Raw genomic sequence first — 20583 nt, forward strand, 5'->3', positions numbered from 1 at the left:
TATTTAGGATGTGTTATCTGCTTACTTGACTCTCAGACCCAGAGGACAGGGACCTCACGTCTCACACGCCTTTCTATTATTTCTAGCACAAAACACATCTCAGCACAAGTACACACTTCAAGCATTTAGTTCATGATTTTCTACTCACTTTCTGGCTAAATAACCCCTGCAAACAGCTTGGAAGAAGATAATGATGTCGGTAATTTTTAAATCTCGTTCTTCCTCTAAGTGTGCCAAGACTCCAGCTCTGAAAAATATCTTGCTCTGTCCAATTCTGTACAAGTTTGGGTCCAATTCTAAAGCCCGGATCTGAAAGAGAAAGTGTCTGCTTATTATTTTTGCTATAGGAAAGATTGTACCAACAGTCCTCGAATCAGAAAAATCCAGGAGAGCTCACCATTCGTTCGCAAGCCTGTTTGCCATCCATGAAACCCTTAGGGATAGCATTTGGAGTGAGGATCTCGTATCTGTAAGAAAAGCAGCCAAAAAGCCTTTTGTCAAAATCTGTGGAAATGTTCATCTACTAATGAGTTCTGCTTTCTCTAAGAGGCAATAATATGATGGGCAATTGGATTAAGAATAAACGACCAGCTGATGATCGGAGGTCTTCTGCAGATCTAGTTTCTATTTCTTAAAAGAAGTGGCAATGTGAAAATGCAGTGAATTCCCAGGTCAGAGACCATATTTAAGTAGTTGTGGCAGAGAAGAATAAAAAACATGGTAACAAGAAAACCTTTTGGTTTTGTTTTTCATTTCCTATAAAATGTCCACATCCTTAAGATGCAAGGAGAATCTGACTCTGCATATTCAGTCACTGTCAGCTTGTAGGCACTTACCAGATAACAGAAAAGGTTGTTGAGAGCAACATTCAGAGGCCTCTGTTTAGAACACGAGGAAATATTAGGGTGACTCAGAACAGTGCGAGGCTGGGAGTACATACGCTCACTGACCTGCACATTCAAGGCCTATGCATTTACTGTGTGTGGGTTATTCTCCAAGGAAGTGTTAGTACAAAGACATACTATATATACGTATGTTTTCAATATTTATTTAGCTGCACTGGGTCATAGTTGCGGTATGTGGATTCTCTTTCTTGCAGTACGTAGGATGTAGTTCCTTGACCTGGTATCGAACCCGAGTCCTCTGCATTGAGAGCATGGAGTCTTAGCCACTGGACTACCAGGGAAGTCCCAGTCTCAGACAATGGCTATAAAAAATATGAATCCTGGCTACACGAACAGTTTTCTGGAAGCCAGTTACTATGTTTCCTTTTCTCCTATCAATGAAAAGTGAAACTCTACCAGCCCATTTATCATACAGTGGGGCCATGATAAGGGTTTCCCTGAAAACCTGTAAGGACTGGAACAGATTTTCAACTGGTTTCTCTCTGGAACAGCGGGAGGAAAGGCTACTCTTCGACCTACAGTCCTGTTTATTTTATGGAACAACAAATGCTGTCATACTTGGAAACTTGATTTCCAGGAGAAAAAAGGCAAACCAGACTATTTAACAAAATTACATTAACAGACTCTTAAAATAACTGCAGCCCATCATGTTTTCATCCATTTCTACTGCACACTGATCTTCTCCCTCTTGTCTTTTTCTTAATTCTTCTTTTCTGATCTCTCCTATTCCTATTCTATGTTAGTAAAAGGACTGTAAGTACACATACATGGGCACACACAGCATGAAAAATACAAACCTACACACATAAACAGATAAATTCATTGAAGACAGACAGAAACATCCCAAAATGCTTTCAGGAGTCACACCTGAGTATTCTTATTCACCTTTTATATATTTAAAACATTTCCTAAAAGGAACACACATTATTCATACATTAAAAAAACAATTAAATTTATGTTTAAATCCTAGGTAGAACTGTCTGAATGAGTGAACTATACATTCTCAGCTCTCAGTGTTTCCTCACAACTGCCTCAGCACCCCGAGGACAGGAGCTGTCTGTGCTGCACCCACAGAAGTTATCAGCACCCTGACCCTCTGCAAAGCAGGCAGTCGATATTCCGGACCGACAAGAAAGGTAATGATGATGATGACCCCCTTCCCTTGTGAAAAGAAAACAGAGACTCTCCAGGGAACAAGGAAAAGTCTTTCCTCATGATCACACTGTTGGATATTCAGGTAAGCAGAGGTCAAGGTGAGCAATACCTCTGTCTGAATTCCTGGAAAACGATCCGGTTAGGGAACCCCTGGCGGCAGATGCGGATCCCTTCCAGGACGCCATTGCAGCGTAGCTGATCCAGCACCAGGTGTGGGTCCAGTTTCCCAGCCTAATCAAGCAGATGACATTTTCAGAGCCTCATCTCTGTGAGCTGGCCCAGATCCATCTCCAGTGGCAGCACCTGCTCTGAGACACATACCCGCTTCTCATGATTCGGGATGATGCAGCGCACAAAGTTGGGGTTGGTGTTCCGGAGCGTCGCCATCAGCTTGGTGAGCGATTCTTTGTAGAGCTGCCCGACGGTGCGGAACATGCCCTTCTTGGTTTTATAGGCGGAGCCGAAAGCCGTCTCCGTCATCCCCGTGACCTGATCCAGACCCACGATCCGGTCCACTGGTGGAAATAAGAGAGACAAGGGAAAAGAAGTCAGACCTAACTCTTTAGCAGGGAAAGAAAAGACAGAGTGAAAGTGCGGCAGCACAAGCTTTGTGGGACAAATGATAGGAGATGCCATAGAGGTAAGGCAGTCAGCATATTTAGACACTGCACAAGCCGTGAACTAACAGCCACACACTTCCAGGGAGGATACGGTAGTGCTTCGTACCACATACCAGCAGGTGCCTTCCGCTGCGCTAGTGTCAGGAACTCACTGTCTCTGATAACATTTGCCTGTTACATATACAATTATTTGGTAAATGAAAGGTCATTGGCTGGCATTGCTAATACAAACTGACACTGTAAATCTCAAAATAGGAAATGGCTTCTAAAAACTGTACATTAAAACTTATGACTGTACAAAGCAAATCCACTGAGTGAATGTGCTCCAATTAAGGGGCCAGAGTCATTTGTTATTGGTCGTTTGATTGCCAATGAGAAAAGCCAACAAACGCCGGAAGGTTATAGCAAATCAGCTCAGATTTTCAGGGATGAATAAGGTTCAGCTCTCTCTTCAAAGCACCAGGACATGCATGAAAGGGCCAGAATGCAACATCGGAAGGCTCTTCTGGAAACAATCAGTGCCTGAGCTGAGTTCAACAAGGGCTACACCACTCAGACACGATGCTCTTATGAAAGCAGCCGTCAAGTGTCCACTGTCCACGTAGACCCACTGTTTCAAGTGACAGGCTCACACGCAAGAGTCTGGCAAGTGGACCAGCTGCCGGCCAAATGCGTGGTGCCTGATATGCTCTCATTTAAAAACATCTAATGAAAGAATGAAACACTCAACTGAAATACTATTTTGAAAAGAAATCAAAATATCAGTTGCACTAGCCTCATCATCACTCTCTTCGACTCTGTCGGTCCCCTGTTTCTTTCATATGTTCTCCAGGGCAGAGAGCATGCAGGGACCTGGCACCACGTGAAGTGTGCCCAAGTCATGCAGGCCTGCTGTGGAAGGCGCAGGATGGGTGGATGGTGCCTGCACATGCTGGACGACAAAGGTGTGTGACCTGCCTACTTTGTCTCCTCAGAGCCGAGCCTCTCTCTAGGGCGGTTCCCACACATGCCACTCACTCCTCATCCTTCCTCTTCTCTCTGTGCAACCAACTGGCTTCCAGGCCTCCCTCCTTCCCAGCCTTACACAGCTCTGGTCCAGGGCTTATGTCACTTGACCCTGGTCCATGTAAAACCCCTGCTGACCATCACAGCAGCATTCTAGAAAGTCTCCATACCTGGCTTCTTTGTGAACTGTGAACCCCACCACTTCCTAGCCCTCTACCCATCTCTAACTACTACACTCTCCCTGGTGACCTGACTGCTGCTTTTTTGTGTATCTCACGATGCTCACTAGGGGCCCAAACTCAGCTCACCCGAAATCCTTTCTAGACTAAGGCAGGACACAAGTGCACTTGACCTTCTGCCTTCCTCAAGCCGCAGTCTCCTCCTGGGCATCTTCTTTATACCTTGAACTCCTGTACCTGACTACCCAGCACGAGTCACCAAACACCTATACTCTCATGTCTAACAGGTCACAAAGCCCCTCTCAACATCTGTTTTTCCTCCGAATCACCTCCCTCTAACCTAGCACAACGTCTGGCACATAACCTGCTTGATACACATGTGTTAGCAAATAAATGCAGTACAAATTAAATGCTTTCAAACTAGTGAGAAATGCATCAAAAGAAAAGAACAAGATGCTACAAAGGATGGGCAGTTAGACATCTCCTTAGGAAATTACGTTTAATGCCTGAAGAGTAAGGATGAACCGGTGGAGAGACCATTGCATGCAGGCAGTGAGAACAGGTGTGAAGGACCAGGGGCAGGAGGAAGTGAAAGAAGCTGGTGCCAGTGAGGCATCAGGAGCGAGGAGGTGAGGACACGAGGATGGACTGGGAAGGGGTCAGCAAGATGACAGGGACCCATATTGAAGTCCAGGTTCTAAGAGACATGATGGTAGCCTCAATTTGTGAGATCATGGAGGATATGGAAGAGGAAGAGGATTCCAGATGTACTTTTGTGGGAGAACTGACTTGCTCTTAGGATGAACTTGACATGGAGAATCAGGCAGAGGGCCAGGGCAAGAATTCCTGGGATCTGGGCTTGAGCAGATGAGTGACTGGTGGTACCACGGGAAAGATGATGAGAGAAAGGGGTTCTGTGGGAGGGGAGACGGACCCAAGCTCTATGTAAGCCTGGGTGCCCGTGAGACACTGAGGTGGAGATGTTGAGTGGACAGCGGAACATTGCCATCTGCTAAGAAGCAGGTCTGACGGAGAGAAGGCAGGTTTGGGAGGTGCTGATTTGCAGGTAGGGTTTAAAGTTACAGGGCTGGATGAGCCCCTTAAAGGGTGAATGAACAGAGATGGGGGTGCAGGGCAAGCCCCAAAGGGCCGGAGCTAGGAGGAGCTGGTGAAGAGGAGAAGGGGCTGGCAGAGAGGGGAGCTGAGGTCAAAGTCCTGAACTGAAGCAGATGCTCCCTGTCTTCTCCTCCTAGGCACATGTGGACACTGGTAACTCTAGTCAGAAACCCAGAGTCAGCGTCAACACCCCTCCCATGTCCAACCTCTGATTTACTGGAACCTCAAGACAGACTACCAGAGTCTTCACCCTGGTCTGTTGACAACACCCTTCCTGGCTCCTTCCTCCCGTTTCATCCTCCCACTCCTGCAGCCACACTGTGCTTTCCACTCATACCTTTAGTTCCAGTGTCATGATTAACAGATATTTCTAAAACTAAACAAGCTACTTGTTCCTAGACTTAAAATCCTATTTCTCCTATAGCCTGTAGGATATGGTTCAAGTAGCCCCAGTGGGAGAGTGCAAGGATGAAGAACTCCACCCAGACAAACTCCTGCCAGCCACAAGCTGTGTGATCTTGGGTCAAGTCACCCAGCTTCTCCAAGCCTCAGTTTGTTTCTCTGTGCAATGGAGCCAAGGAACCCCGCCCCCACGCAGGGGTTCCCAGCAAACTCGTAATGGCTTTTAAGTCTCCATTCCTCTCCTGCCACCTCTTTTTAGGCTCCAACATCCATCTGCCTCCAGACTAAACAGGCCACTCCCTCCTCTAACCTTCCAATCAGACCCCATGCTCTGGGACAAACCTTCCACTCTGTTTCGTGGATATTTCCTCTGGACCGAGCTTCTGGGGACATCTCTCCAGCACTGAACGCACAAGGGGTCCTGAGAGCTGATCCCCAGTGTCCCTGGGCCCCTCTGATCACCAGCTCAGACAGCTTCTTCTGCCCGCCCCACTGCCCGATGTTGGCCTGAGCAGGGTCCCTGGTGCACAGTAATTTTTTTAAACAAATATCCACTGAATGAACACAAAATGATCCACAGGAACAAGTCATGCCCACAATAAGAGAAGGAGCACCACGCAGACTCTGGCGATTCAGCCACACTGGTCTGCAGGAACCCACAATGCAGTCCCAAGGAAGGGCTGGTTTTTTGTTTTTTTTTAAAAAAAGAACCCGATTTTCAAATTTAACTCTAATAAGGTTAAGTCCAAGCTAAATACTCAACAGTTTTAAAAAATCAATGCTTTAGACTTTCAGCTTTTTTTTAATTGAAAAACATAAACTTGGGGTTAGTTTCTACCACTGAGCAAAATTATCTTGCATGTAAAACAGAAACACTGTGGGAACTTCATTAAATTATCAGGGCCCCATTACTCATACAATTTAACTGAAAAAACCGAGACCAAGAAAAACGTCTATTTAAAAAAATATTTTCTTGTTGAAAATGGTCACAGCAGCAATCAGAGCAGCAAAATTATTTTGTAGGTAAAACAGAAACACTGTGGGAACTTCATTAAATAATCAGGGCCCCATTCTCATACAGTTTAACTCAAAAAACCGAGACAAAGAAAAACTTCTATTTAAAAAAATATTTTCTTGTTGAAAATGGTTACAGCAGCAATCAGGAAAATGCAGACAAGATCCTAGCAGCTCCCGGAGAAGAGCAGCACTGCTTCTCCTAAGACCTAATATCACTACTAAAACCTCAAAGAGTCTCATAGCCCCAGCCCAAGGCTTCAAGGTAAAGAGTGGCTTTGTTTCTCCTCCTGCTCTTCTATCTGAGGGGCCAGGCAAGGCCGGTTAGGGTGCTGGTGGGCACTGCAATTCATTATTTGGTTGCCCGATAGCCTGTAAAAAGTTCAAAGTATTTCACATCAACACTTAATTTATTAACAAACTCCACGTGGACAGTCAGAACTGAGATGAGCTCCACAGACCTGGGACCTGTAAAGGTACACAGATAGATTAAGAGAAAAAAATGCAGCTGTAATCACCCATCTCATAAAACTGCCATCAATAGTTTTACATAAGGAATGGCATCGTGCAGGGCCAGAATGCTTAACTGGCTCTTCTTCTAGCAGACAGTCTCAGGAGACAGATGTTTGTGTTCTTTAAATCTGTGCATGGGACAAAATACTAGTGATCTAATATCATTTGACACAGTTAAGCCAGTTTTTCAGACATTCTCTCTAGTTAATAGAGCTGAAAATCAAAAAGTGGCATAGAAACCTATCTTAAGGTTAACTTTAACACCCAGCCTTGATGAGTAGGAACTATATCTCACTTCTACCCAAGAGAGGCCTTCAGCGCTCATTCACACAGACTAAGACAGTTCTACTGTAAGGTACACTAAAGCATTGCTAAGTTAAGATTCTGAGGGACTTGCCTGCTGGTCCAGTGATTAAAACTCCACGATTCCACTGCAGGGGGCACGGGTTCAATCCCTGGTTGGGGAAATAAGATCCCACATGCCATGCAGCACGGCCCCAAAAAAGGGTTCTGAAACAAACATTTAAGTACTGTGCATTTCCAGAAACAATCTTAACACTGAACAGACTATCTCCAGTGTACCCCCTATTATATAGTAGTAACAAATTTACAATGGTTACCTAACTGGGTTGAGAACCAATCTCTTAAATGTTCTAGAGTATTTGGGAAGTTTTAGAAGAATTCCAGGAAGCCTGGAGGTTGACAGGGAGCATGTGATTTAAGGAGAATGCAACCTTGCTTCTCCCAAGCACCAGTGTTAAGCTGACCTTGAATCTGTCTCGTTTACTGTCCCATCTGTACTTTCTGTCCCTGCAGAAGCCAGTCTGGGCACAGGGAGCCCCTCTCCTCATGGAGAGCCACAGTGTCTCCTGCGTGGCTGCTCCTGCTGACGGTCCTCACTACCCCGCGTAAAGGAGGTGGTAGGTCAACTAGCGTCAGGGCAGACGACACGCAACTGTCCCCTGACACAGTTAGGATCAAGACCAAAGCCATGGACAGCAGCCCCTGCCATCACAGGCCCTTTTAGTTTAAAAACCCCGCCTACAACTCTGAGGGTTAGGAAACTGCTTAGCTAATTCATTGCATCCTCCATTACCAGTTTATCCCAGGAGTCTAGACTTTCAAATTATTTGGAAGAAAATACAGACCTTCAGTTTACAGCAGAAACTTGCATGACCTCCTTATTCTGCCTCCAGGAATTCTGTTCCATTCTCCCCTGTGCTTGTTTTTTGATGGTTTTGGAAACTTCTCTTATTCTTAACATCTCTCATTCTTAACCTCAGAGGCCTGCATGTTCTCCCGGTGTAGTTTTCCTAATGTCCTGACCGTGCTCAGAAGCACAGGGCCCCTAGGAGCCACGTGTTCTCTCATTCAGAGGCGCCTACCGCCTCAGTGTGCCAAAGGCCATCATGATTTCATCCCTAGGATCCCTCTCATCCATCGTCTCCCGAGAAATCACTGAAAATACTAATGCCTGTGTTTTCACTGAAAGCCTGTTACCCCTCCTTGGGCTTTGATACTATAAGCAGATGTTGAGGAGAAGAACATTTTTGCTGTAGAAATACTACACACAACTTCAAGACCACATGGAGCCATGGTGGACGGAAGGCTCATCAGGAGGAGAGACTGAGACCCTGATACTCAGGTCAGCGAAGCAACTCAACCAGGGGCCACCTCCCAAGAGAGACGGACCAGGCATGTTTCCAGTTACGAGGCCAGCAGAGGGGGAGGGGTGAGCTGGCCCCCTGTGGGAATGCTGTCATCCAGGGTAGTCACGGACCCGATCCTGCAGGTACGGAAATCACATGGTCCGCAGACCCCAAAGATCACAGCCCCACAGGAAAGAGCCTCTGTGCTGTGGGAGAGGGAAAGGCCGTGGTGGGGGGTTGGGCGAGGCTGCTGCACCCACTCGCCCACCCAGCCCCTCCCTCCATGACTTCATGGTGTGCCTGCTTGGTGCCAGGAGCAGGGGAGTGACAGTGGGCAACAAGGGCCCGCAGGCTGAAAGTCTCTTAAACAACTAGAAACCCAAGAGATAGAGGAATGAATTTAAAGAGGGCATTCTGCTTTGGGAGCAAGTCCAAAAGTTCGAGCGCTGACCTTTTATCAAAGCACAAGTCCCAAGCATCAAACCACCTCCTGACTCTCTCTTCACTTCCTCAGCTCCATCAGTACCAGCTCCCACCCACCTGCCCCACTCCCAAAAGCCAAAGATGACCAACTGTGAAGATGTCTCCTGTAGAACAGTCATCCCAGCTCACGGAGCCATCTTTGGCATCATCTATCCCTCCCTCCCACACCCTCACTTGCAACCTATTTTTTCACAGTAGGTGATCTAGAACTGACAGCAGGAATCTTGGGTTAAAATGGGCATGTTTGTTTTAACATATTTTTAAAAACCTTTTGAGATGGATTTGGATCTCAGCATTATGTTCCAAAATCATGAAGGAAATTTTAAAATAGGAATTTGACTTTATCTCTGAATTTTCACTTGACAGTTTCACTAAACAAGTAGAAGGTTACATGATCTTCATTTATTTAGCCTTTGCCATGTTTAGGCTGTATTCTTTCTCTCTATTCATTTATTTTTAAAGTACAGTTGATCTATAGGTTGGGCTGTATTTTAAACAGGGCTATGGACTCATACCTTCAGGTCCAAATGTCTAAGGCTCAATTTCAGGTTCAAGGTTCAGGTTCTAACACTCCACTCAATGTGCATAAATCAAGCCTTGTATTGACAGGTAGTACCTGGTCAGTTCAAAAGAAAAAGCCAAGTAGCCAGATATGCACATCGATTCCAATTAAAAGTCATAATGATGAGACCAACATACATGAGATAATTATGCAATTATTTGTTTGCAAAATGTTAATGACTTGAAAAAGAAAAAAAAAAAATTCCTCCTTGGAGTTCCTTAGAGTTGAAAACCTAAAGGTAACTCAAAGACAAGGGACATATTATTTGGCAGATCAAGTCCTAACAATTCCCTTAGAGGACTGGGTATCAGATGGCACTACTGGAAAAGGTGGGTACAGACCTTTTGCTATGCGGTGCTTTGGGCTACGCATAAAATAAGAAGCGATGTGTAGGCAGTAGCGATTGAATTGTTTATGCGCTCAAACAGTTGCCTTTAAGGATAATAAAACTGAGCATGAAATGAAGGTTCATGCAGGTCTATGAGCAAAACAAAAACAGAAACCCAGAAACCACCCCCCCGCCCTCCCAGCCCCCCTGCCAGCCCCCCGCAAGTGCTTCCTCTGGGTTGAAACCCTTTGTGTTTGGAAAACCTACAGGCTTTATCCATTCACCTGGTGGCTCATGAAGACCAGAAACACTGTCATAGAAAGAAGCTCTCTGAATATTCTGAATCTCTAAAGCAGAGAAACAGCAAAAACAGGAGGACAGAAGGGCAGATACACAAACACTTCAGTTAGTGTGAAAGACATTTGACATCACAAGTCAACTTTGCAATCGGGCTACAGAAGTAGCTCGTCCAGGGCAGACCCCATGCAATCATTACTGTTTCAGAATTTGCACATCTGGACAAAGTTCTTTACAAGATAAATGAATATAGCTGAACCACTCCCAGCTCCAGGTGTGAGAATTATATAACGTATCAAAGGCAAATGGTTACCCCCATGTAAATGCAGGATGAAATTTAAGAGCAATAAGGTACCATGTGCATTGTCCTTCATAATATTATCTTGCAAATTATTAACAAATCAGGACAAAACTGTAGTAAGTTAGATTACTCTGAAAAAGGTGGCATTTACTATCAAAAATACACTGCTGTGTAATTTTATTTCCAATTCAGATTTTGGAAATATAATTTACTTCAAATACAAATAGTAACTATCATTATGGAAAACAAAATTCTGTTGTATAAAATGTTAAAGTAACAGTCAAATAATAACTAAGATCATACTTATTGATCATACCGTTACTCATGAAAATATCTCAGGAGGCACATTTATAGGAAAATGTCATTTTTAGATCTTTTCCCCCCTGTAAGTTAGCCCCTAGAAGTAGTAAGAAATCACGTGTAGCTGCTAAGAGATCCCACGGCATCTTTTAGCAAAAAGTTGGGCACTATGAGTCTCTAGGGCAGGGCTGCCACCAATAAATCTGAATCTGAATTCTCCTGGTCTGGCCTGGAGAAAACTCTGACACAAAGTATTTTAACACGAGTGTTTTATACTCAAGCTATTGCATCTTTGCAGGCAAACTACACTCACACATATCCTCAAATATTCAGTCAACTTGTCATTTTCTGCTTTTGTACTGACATGGCTATGAAAATATGCAACTATTTTTACATGTTTTTTCCAGGACCATTTTCTTTCCAGAAGCTCTTCTTCTAAGACATCCCTACATCTAGAGTGAACAAGATGAATTCTCCACCCTACAACCCTTTTCAAACTCCTGGGCCTGCCACTGACCTCACACATCAAACATGCAGTCCTCGAAATCGGGGAAGCCTGGCATCTGGCTCTGCTTGCCCCCCCAACCCCGCCCCACCCAATGATGGGTCACCTCTGGGAACCTGTCCCTCGGATTACACCAAGTGACTGTACACCTGAGCTGACGGATGGCAGGACTTCCCGCTAAGAGCAGCAAACACGCAAGATGACTCTGGAGCAGACACCGGCACAGCCAGGTCACCTCAGGGTAGGATTCCACTTGGCCCGTTCGGACCAAAGTGGTGACATGTGCTGCCAAGCTGCCTGTGGAGAAAGGTGAGGCCCCGGGAGAGTAGTGCAAACAGCTGAGGACAGCTGGACAGGGCTCAGGCCAGGACAGGAGGGCCCTGCAGGATTCACGCCTTTCCTCTCAGAGTTTCTGTCATCAAGTGAATAACCTCTCTGTAGCTCATTTGGGAAAGCATAAACAGGCAGGAAAAGGCTCTCCAGACAGGGTTCTCCCTGTACCTGTGACATGGATACGTATCGTGTCATCACGGCAACTGCAGCCTCCCCTCCCACCTCCCCCACCAGATCTTTTATTCCTGAAACTTCTGACCTGGTGCAGACAAAGACCCTTCCGTACCTGGACGGGGAGGGTGGGGGGCTGAGGAGGAGCTGGGAAGGAGGAAGCCAAGGCACTGGCCCCTCTGTCCTGCTCCTGCTTCTGAGTGTGTCCTGGGAAAGCCCTGGGCGGGCACAGAACAATTCTTTCATGGTTCTGGGATCCGCCTGACTGTGGATGATCCTGGAACTTAGAGAGTGAGGCTGGACGAGTGAACGGGTCAGGGACTCAGCAGGTGATTCCCACCACACTGCTTCTGGTCAAGCCCAGGACCTCCTGCCACGACTCCCCAAACACCTGCTTCTCTTCTCATTCAAAATGAAGAGAGAAAACCCATTTTTGAGACTTTAACGGTAGATCACTAGTTTCCTCTGTTCCTTATCTCCTAGGCTTTTCTTCCATGCCCACTGCTTTTGTTCTTGGTCACCCTGCCCTGAACTCCCTGCTTCTGGGGTCTTTCACCCCAATCCATCCGACAAGCCACTGCCCACTTTGCTTCTTCAAGTACACACTGTGTTCCTACCCTGGCTACAAGCCTACTGATGCCGTTTAGTTCATTAAGGCAAATCCATGATACTGGCCAGAGGGTTTCTCATCTCCTGCAAAATTCGCTCCACCTTCTGGTCCCAGCCCTGCCCTAAAGCCTCAATGGGCTTCTTACCCTCAGCTGGGATTTCCCACTTCCTCACTATGATCATTCCTTCCACCAGCTCAACAACCCCTTTGCCCACACAAACATCACTTCTAAAAACGCCACCCACCCCGATATGAGTTCAGGTAAACTTTGTCACCCTCTGTGGTTAAGGACCGATCAGGATGTAAATGCTCACTAGTGATGCTGGGAGACTGCCCCGCCCTTGGCACATGCTCAGGAGACTTGGCTTTGTTTTTTCAACAAATTATTATTTTTCAAGGACAAGGAAGACTGCCTCCTCATTCATGACATCTGACCTTAGCACCCCAGGAACAAGGCAGCCCCCCCTCCACTGTGCATGTGACAATCATCTCAGGGGTCACCAACACTCAGCAGTCATCCACACATCTCACCCACTTAGCTCTGAGACCTGAGTGAAGCTGGGATCAGGGTTGGGTATGGGGGGCCCACACTGCCCAGGGCAGAACAACAATCCATTCCTGACTGAACACTACATTCCTGATGAGCAGCGTCAGTCACTCTTGCCTCCTCTTCTTGGGATGTTTCCCACTGACCTGTGCGGTTTTCTTGGCCCTGTGGACCCAGTGGCCACCAGATCTCAGGGTCCCCTTTTCCACTCTAGACCCATATCTCAGACCCACTCTCATACTTCCCAGAGCACAGGGTCGGGAGTCCCTCTGCTGCATGGGCACTGTGGATGCTACCTTGGGGTCCTGTCCTCTCCTCAGAGGCTGCCTTGACAAACTAAGTTACTGCCAGTGACAGCGAGCAGCAGCGGCCAGGTGCAGATGCCCACCCAGAGGGACAGTGATGAAAAGCCTGTTTCACCTGCTGGAAACCTCACCTTTCCCCCAGTCCCTGCCTGTGCACAGTCTCTCCCCAGGACACGTGCTGGAGCACATGTGCTGTGCCCATCCCCGCACTTGCTGGAGCTGACGTAAGTGACCTGACTAGACTGTTTGTGACATGGTCATCACCCCCAGCTCACTGTCTCTGTGGTCATTCTTTCTTTCTCTTTGCCCTGATGGCCCTAAGCCCTCTGATCCGCCTTCTGGGTTTCTTTCTCGCTACCTGTGTGGAGACACCTAGGTGACGAGGTCTTGAGATGCTACAGAAAAAGCAGAAGTGAGCTGACAGGCCTGGCTGGGGTCAGGGCCACGGCCTAGGCAGGGACAGACTCGAAGCTAAGGTCCTCATGACCTGAGGCCAAGTGAAGTGGAGGGAACAACCAGGATGAAACATGTAGACAGCTAAGCTCAGAAAATGCTGGTCCCACTACAAATATGGACACAGGTGCTTTGCTCTTCTGATACACACAACCTCTAGTCTACGATAAAGCCACTGAAACAGTCACCTGAGGACTGGTGGAAATAAAGACAACTGACCTATATGCAGATGGTCTGAGAATGCAGAGGCTTCTAGGGCTCTGCATCCCAGCACCCCTGGGTTATGACTCTGTGGGGACCAGGGCGGCCTGAGGCAGACGTGCAGGTCTTATGGCTGTGCTACTAGAATGTTCCCACAGCATCTGACCGAGAAGGCAAATGTCTTGTTACTCAAGTTTCCTTAAAGTGGGTAAAATCCGACACAACGGCAGCCCTGCTCTAGGGAAATTAAAGAGCTTTAAATAAGAAAATATACACACATCTCTATGTAAAAGAACCGTATATAAGCCTTAACTGTAAAAGATGCCAGTCAAGCTCGGTGACAAACACGAGCACATCCTTACCGTCCTTCCAGAGCTCCGCCACGAATCTGTCAGAGGACTGGTGCAGGAGGGTGGCCACGTTGTCATTTAGGGGGTCCATGTTCTTCATCAGCCACTCGTCTGCCTTGTAGTCCACCTGCCGGACCAGAGCCAAAGGCGGCGAGAGGGGAGAAAACAGAAGCAAGAACATACTCAGCCTTAACCCCAAACATTCACAGAACCTCCTCTAGGCAGAAGATGGCAACTTCAGGCTAAACATAAGGTGCCTGGAGCACCGCCCTGTTCCCTCCCCAGCAATCAATCAAAAAGAAGTCACATACCCTGCAGCCTTCACCCCTAAAAACCTTCCTCCCAAAGCACTGGGGAGTCTGGGGATTTTAAGCATGAACCGCCCATTCTCAACTGCTTGGACTTGCAATAATTACCTTTCTTACCCCTTCTCCCCCACCGCTCCCCCTCAAAAAATCACAGAACAGTCCAAACAATGGGTGGTCTCAAAGGCAATGCATTTGTAGTAGGTACTGTATTTAAGGGTTTATAAATGTATACCAGGACGTTTGTTACAATCCTCATCAAAAGCAGCAAAATTTCAAGCATGGTACTTTTAATGGAACTCTTTCACTCTTACCTTCCCTGCATAATGGATAATGCAAAAATCAGCTTTGTCTTTCAACTGACGTGGTTTCTGAAACTTGGAGTGGGACCCTTGCTCTTGAACGAGCTTTTCAACAAAGGTCTTATCTGTGGCTTTAGGGAACCAGCACTCTTCATCCAGAAGGGCCAGCACGCCAGGAGGGTTAGCCTGGTAACAGAAGCAAGAAGAATTGACACATTTTGCACATCACATTTAAGGATGTTTTCCACTGGATTTGGCAGTTTAACTTCCAAAACAATTAGAGCTTCATGAATATCTATGAAAAGCAAACTTCTAGGATAGCAGGTATTGCCAAACTATAACTGTAACGCAAATGCTGAGATCTCAAATGGCTAAGTACTGGTAAGAAAACAGATGAATACTATATTTCGTAAACTTATTAAAACAAACAATCAAAAAATTCCAAGTAGATAACTCCCAAAAAATAGCAAATGAGACACCAGAAAGGAAACGGAAGGTGTAGAGACAAAACAGTCTTTATATTCAATAAACCCTCCACAACCGGGAATGCTTCAGACATTTTATACCCTATCCAAGTCAATTTAAGATTTCTGTTTAAGTGATGATTAAATGAGCATTTCACACTTGGTGAAATATTTAAAACTATAGTTAAGTAGAATATATGGAAGGTGATGATATAATTTATCAATTACTTTTCAGGTTTGTGTTGAGAGCCTGTTTTATTTCACTCAACTGACTCACTGAAAAAAGCCTGAGAGACACAAAGACAGAAAGTAGACTAAGGTGCTAAGGAAAGGGAACGGGAGTGACTGCCAGAGGTACAAAGTTTCTTTCTGGGATGATGAAAATGTTGTGGGATTAGACAGTGGTAATGGTTGTACAACTCTATGCCGAAGCTCACTGAATTTTGTACTTCAGAAAGAATTTTAGGGTAGTGAACTCTGTCTCAAATAAAAAAGTGTCTGGAGTGTGCTATTCTGGAAGGTCAAAAACCAATGGAAGGACTTCCTTTTTTGGGAAGAAAGTGGGCGTATACCTGAAATCTAAACGAAATATTACAACAGTGATGGCCTATTCTACAGAGGTTCGGGGTCATGGTTTACTGCCATACTGCAAATATGACAAGTTTCTGATCCAAGACTGAACAGACCAATTCGAGGGTACCACGATGAAATCAATATTTGGGATAAATCCCTACCAGTTTTCCTCAACTCACAGGCCCTTTGTATCTAGAAGAGAAGAGCTGGCTCTGTACAAATAGTGATTAAAAAGTAACTGGAAGGACTTCTCTAGTGGTCCAGTGGTTATGTATACTCCTCGCAATGCAGAGGACATGGGTTTGATCCCTGGTCAGGGAACTAAGATCTCACACGCTGTGCAGTATCTAAGCTACAACTACTGAAGCCTGTGTGCTCTGGAGCCTGTGTGTTACAACTAGAGAATCTGTGCGCCATAAGGAAAGATCTGGCATGACGCAACAAAGATCCCGTGTGCGGCAACTAAGACCTGAAACAGCCAAATAAATTAACATTAAAAAAAAAAAGTAACCAGAGGTCCTAGTTAAACATGATTGAAATGTCATAACACGGTCAGAGAAAGGCTGAGGTTAACAGAACAGGAGCAGGTAGAAGCAGCTGAAAGCCCAGGACTAAGACCCTCACTCCCCGGCTGTCTAGTTCCTGGCTCCTCTATCTAAAAGAATTTGCAGGGTTCAGAGATGCTGAAAGAACACTATAATCAAAGGCAAGCAGATTTAGCAGTGATCCTACATAAGAGATGGGCCAGAGATGCATTTAACCAGATTTTACCCACTCACGACAACCTTGAGAAATGAAGTTCTGAACTAAGGTAAGTGAAACACACATCTTTCTGCCATAATTTTTACATTTTTAATCTCTCAATGAAAATATTTCTAAATTCTGAAAGAGGAGCCCAAATATAATTTAATCTTTTCTAAAGGACTCCATGACAGCATGACTCAGAAGATCCATAATTTTGTCTCCTTTTTATTTTTCCGATTTCATCCTTTAGTGTCAAGATCTCTGTTATCACTTTTCCTTTTAATTGAGGATTTCTAAAGAGTTGTTTGAGAGACGATGTTTCGTCTCCTGGTCAGAGTTTCAGAAGCTGGCCAGAGGCTGGGTTATGAGAGATCAGGACAGATGACTGGCAGGTGCCCCCGCAGAGTCATTTTTTGATATTTTCTTTCCGGAAAATACTGCCCTCAGTCTACATTCTGAAAGGCTCTTCAAATCCCGTATCATTATACATGCTATTGTTAAATGTTTTATGATTGTATTTTTTCTTACAAACATTGTAAAAAAGCACCTTTGTACTTATGAGGATAAGCTTCAGTGATCCCCCAAAATGGATCTGCATGACCCACCTAATTCGTAGCTAGACACGGTACCCCTTTATCATCTTGGACACGTGCCTGGTGTCCCCACACCCATGAGAGGACAGGACACGACTGAGAGAAAAGACAGCTCGAGAAGGGTCTTACTTGCAGGCTCTTCACTTTTTAAATGGGTATTTCATCAAAGCATCCTAGTAAATTTAGATCAGAAAATTATCTTCACGCTGATGAGACAGGAACATTTCCGTCTCAGTTTATGGGAAGAAAAGCTCAAGGCACCGCCTGAGCCTGGGTGGAGAGCAGGCTGGCAGGAGAGTGTCTTACGGGTCTCTCGATGAGGTCAATGCAGGGCTGCAGGTCGAGGCCAAAGTCGATGAAGTTCCACTCGATGCCCTCACGCTGGTACTCCTCCTGCTCCAGGATGAACATGGTGTGGTTGAAGAGCTGCTGCAGCTTCTCGTTGGTGTAGTTGATGCACAGTTGCTCGAACGAGTTCAGCTGTGGGAGTGGGGCGGGGGACAAGGAGGGGAGTGGGAGGAAGAAAGGACCAGTCAGCTTGTTCTCAGAACGTTCTTGAGGAGTTATTAACCAAGACTCAACTACCCTAGACTGATGAGGATCTCTCTTAATCTACATACAAGCCCCACCCCCCACCCCCACATCATGTTACTGAGAAGCTAGAATGAGAACATGATAAACTCAGTATGCTATTGTATCTCAGTTCAGTTCAGTCACCTAGTCGTGTCCGACTCTGCGACCCCATGAACTGCAGCAGGCCAGGTATCCCTGTCCATCACCAACTCCCGGAGTTTACTCAAACTCATGTCCATGGAGTCGGTGATGCCATCCAACCATCTCATCCTTTCGTCCCCTTCTCCTCCTGCCTTCAATCTTTCCTAGTATCAGGGTCTTTTCAAATGAGTCAGTTCTTTGTATCAGGTGGCCAAAGGATTGGAGCTTCAGCATCAGTCCTTCCAATGAATATTCAGGACTGATCTCCTTTAGGATGGACTGGTTGGATCTCCTTGCTGTCCAAGGGACTCTGAAGAGTCTCCTCCAATACCACAGTTCAAAAGCATCAATTCTTCAGCTCTCAGCTTTCTTTATGGTCAAACTCTCACATCCATACATGACTACTGGAAAAACCATTGCTTTGACTAGACGGACCTTTGTTGGCAAAGTAATGTCTTGGCTTTTTAATATGCTGTCTAGGTTGGTCATAGCTTTACTTCCAAGGAGCAAGCATCTTTTAATTTCATGGCTGCAGTCACCATCTGCAGTGGTTTTGGAGCCCCCAAAAGTAAAGTCTGTCACTGTTTCCCTATCTATTTGCCATGAAGTGATGGGACCAGATGCCGTGATTTTAGTTTTCTGAATGTAGAGCTTTAAGCCAACTTTTTCACTCCCCTCTTTCACTTTCATCATGAGGCTCTTTAGTTCTTCTTCACTTTCTAGCATAAGGGTGGTGTCATCTGCATATCTGAGGTTATTGATTATTGATATTTCTCCTAGCAATCTTGATTCCAGCTTGTGCTTCATCCAGCCTAGCATTTTTCATGATGTACTCTGCATATAAGTTAAATAAGCAGGGTGATGTACTCCTTTCCCTCTTTGGAACCAGTCTATTGTTACAGTAGCTGACATACTCCTTTCCCTACAGACTGGTTCCAAATAGGGAAAGGAGTACGTCAGTTACTGTAACTGATTATCTACAAATAAAACCATTCTTACTAGTGAATGGTTAATGAAGAGAAAGGAATAAATGAGAAAGTGAGAAAAATGAAAAAAGACTTGGGAAGGTCAGAGGCCGAGGAGGCAAGCGCATCTCTGAGCGCTCTACGGGTCTGGAGAAAAGATGGGCTGCTGTCCTGTTCCCTCTGCTCCTTACTTTTAGGCCACTGGCTCCAGAATGAGTTAGGAAAAAAACAAAAAAACCCAAGCTTTTCATCTGTTACAGACATTTTGGTTTCCCCCTGTGTGAACTCTGCCCATTTCTCCACAGTGTTGTTGATGGAATGAAACATGAAAGGATGAAGTAGCGGGTAATTTTCTTAAAGAAATTGTGTTCTGTGAGAAGTACTCAGCCTTTTTTTTCTGCCTCTGTGCTGTCCACACAAGTACCATGGGGCCATAAATAACCTCTTTCATTATATAAAGTGATCTTCAATTACAGAAGGTTTAATCAATCCCCAAGGAATAGACTTAGGGTCTGAAAAAGCCATTCCAATCTTCCCTGGGAGGTGCTGCACTCAAGTGTTTTAGAATGAGGTCATGCTAGGAGGGTGGGGCAGTGTCTGCCTTGTTCAATGCTGTATTTCTGGTGAACCACATCAGCATTTGCAGACCGCCTGATGGTGGTGATGTTTATGTGAATGGATTTTTTTTCTGTCTTAAGATTATGAGACTTAGCGCTCTACTCAGCCTGAGCTACCATGTATGATGGCATTTTTGTTAAATAAAGGTCTACTTGCCTTTCATATTTAAGCTACTAAAAATATTTTTAAATTATTTGTTTTTAAATTGGTTAATGCCTGGTATAAAATTTGAAATGTACAGAGAGTTGCACTGAGAAGTCTCACTCTGATCATCTGCTTGATCACTCTAATCAACCACCGTCACCTATTTCTTGCAATCTTTCCAGAAAGTCTGCACACTCATAAATGTGTGTGCTACCTAGACTTTTTAAGCTTAACCAAGTATCTCGGGGTCTGTACTATAAAGCCACCCCATTATTTACAATGGGTGCACAATTCTCTACTATATGGATATATGTCATAATTAATCAAATCCAACCTATAGTGAACATAAATCTCCTAATGGTGGACAGTTAGGCTTTTCCCATTCTTTTCCCATGATAAATAATGCTCGCTAAATAATTCTACATTTTTAGTGTCTAAAACATTTTTCTACTGTGTATATTCATGTCAAAATCACACTTCTGAAGTTCTACAGCTTTATGTTTTATCTCTTAGTATCTTTTCATTTCTTTTTCAGAATTTTACTATCTATGCTTTATTAATTTATTTTTCAAATTAGTTTTAGAAGCAGGTCACCTAGTTTTCCTCTACCCCTTAAAATTCCTATGAATAGTTTTTAAACAAGTATGTTCTATTTCAGGATAAATTTGGGGAAGATTTACACCCTTATAATGCTGAATTTTCTCACCCAAGGACAAGGCACGTTTTCACATTTCTTTAAGTCTTTTGTTTTTTTACAGTAGCACTGTAAAGTTGTATTCAACTAAATCTTGTCCATTTTTTCTCAAATTCATTCTTAGGTATTTCATCTGTTTTTTGCAGTTGGAAGTGGAGGTCTT

General features: G+C 44.9%; 1 protein-coding gene across 8 annotated transcripts in view; it reads right to left on the bottom strand.

Moving 5' to 3' along the window:
• The window catches only part of MYH10 (myosin heavy chain 10), a 121818-nt gene that overhangs the window by 26623 nt on the left and 74612 nt on the right, over positions 1-20583 (bottom strand). For 5 of the 8 annotated variants that reach the window (XM_020869052.2, XM_020869050.2, XM_020869053.2 and 2 more), the window contains 8 exons: positions 17592-17765; positions 14924-15097; positions 14317-14431; positions 10216-10278; positions 2382-2575; positions 2170-2291; positions 398-467; positions 149-309 (listed from right to left, as the gene is read on the bottom strand). In XM_020869052.2, the coding sequence (XP_020724711.1) occupies positions 149-309; positions 398-467; positions 2170-2291; positions 2382-2575; positions 10216-10278; positions 14317-14431; positions 14924-15097; positions 17592-17765 (1073 nt within the window). The remainder of the gene's footprint in view (positions 1-148; positions 310-397; positions 468-2169; positions 2292-2381; positions 2576-10215; positions 10279-14316; positions 14432-14923; positions 15098-17591; positions 17766-20583) is intronic. The other 3 variants (XM_020869056.2, XM_020869055.2, XM_020869057.2) reach the window with 1 other exon arrangement.

Source organism: Odocoileus virginianus, chromosome 17, assembly GCF_023699985.2.
Source record: "Odocoileus virginianus isolate 20LAN1187 ecotype Illinois chromosome 17, Ovbor_1.2, whole genome shotgun sequence".
Classification (NCBI taxonomy): Eukaryota; Metazoa; Chordata; class Mammalia; order Artiodactyla; family Cervidae; genus Odocoileus; species Odocoileus virginianus.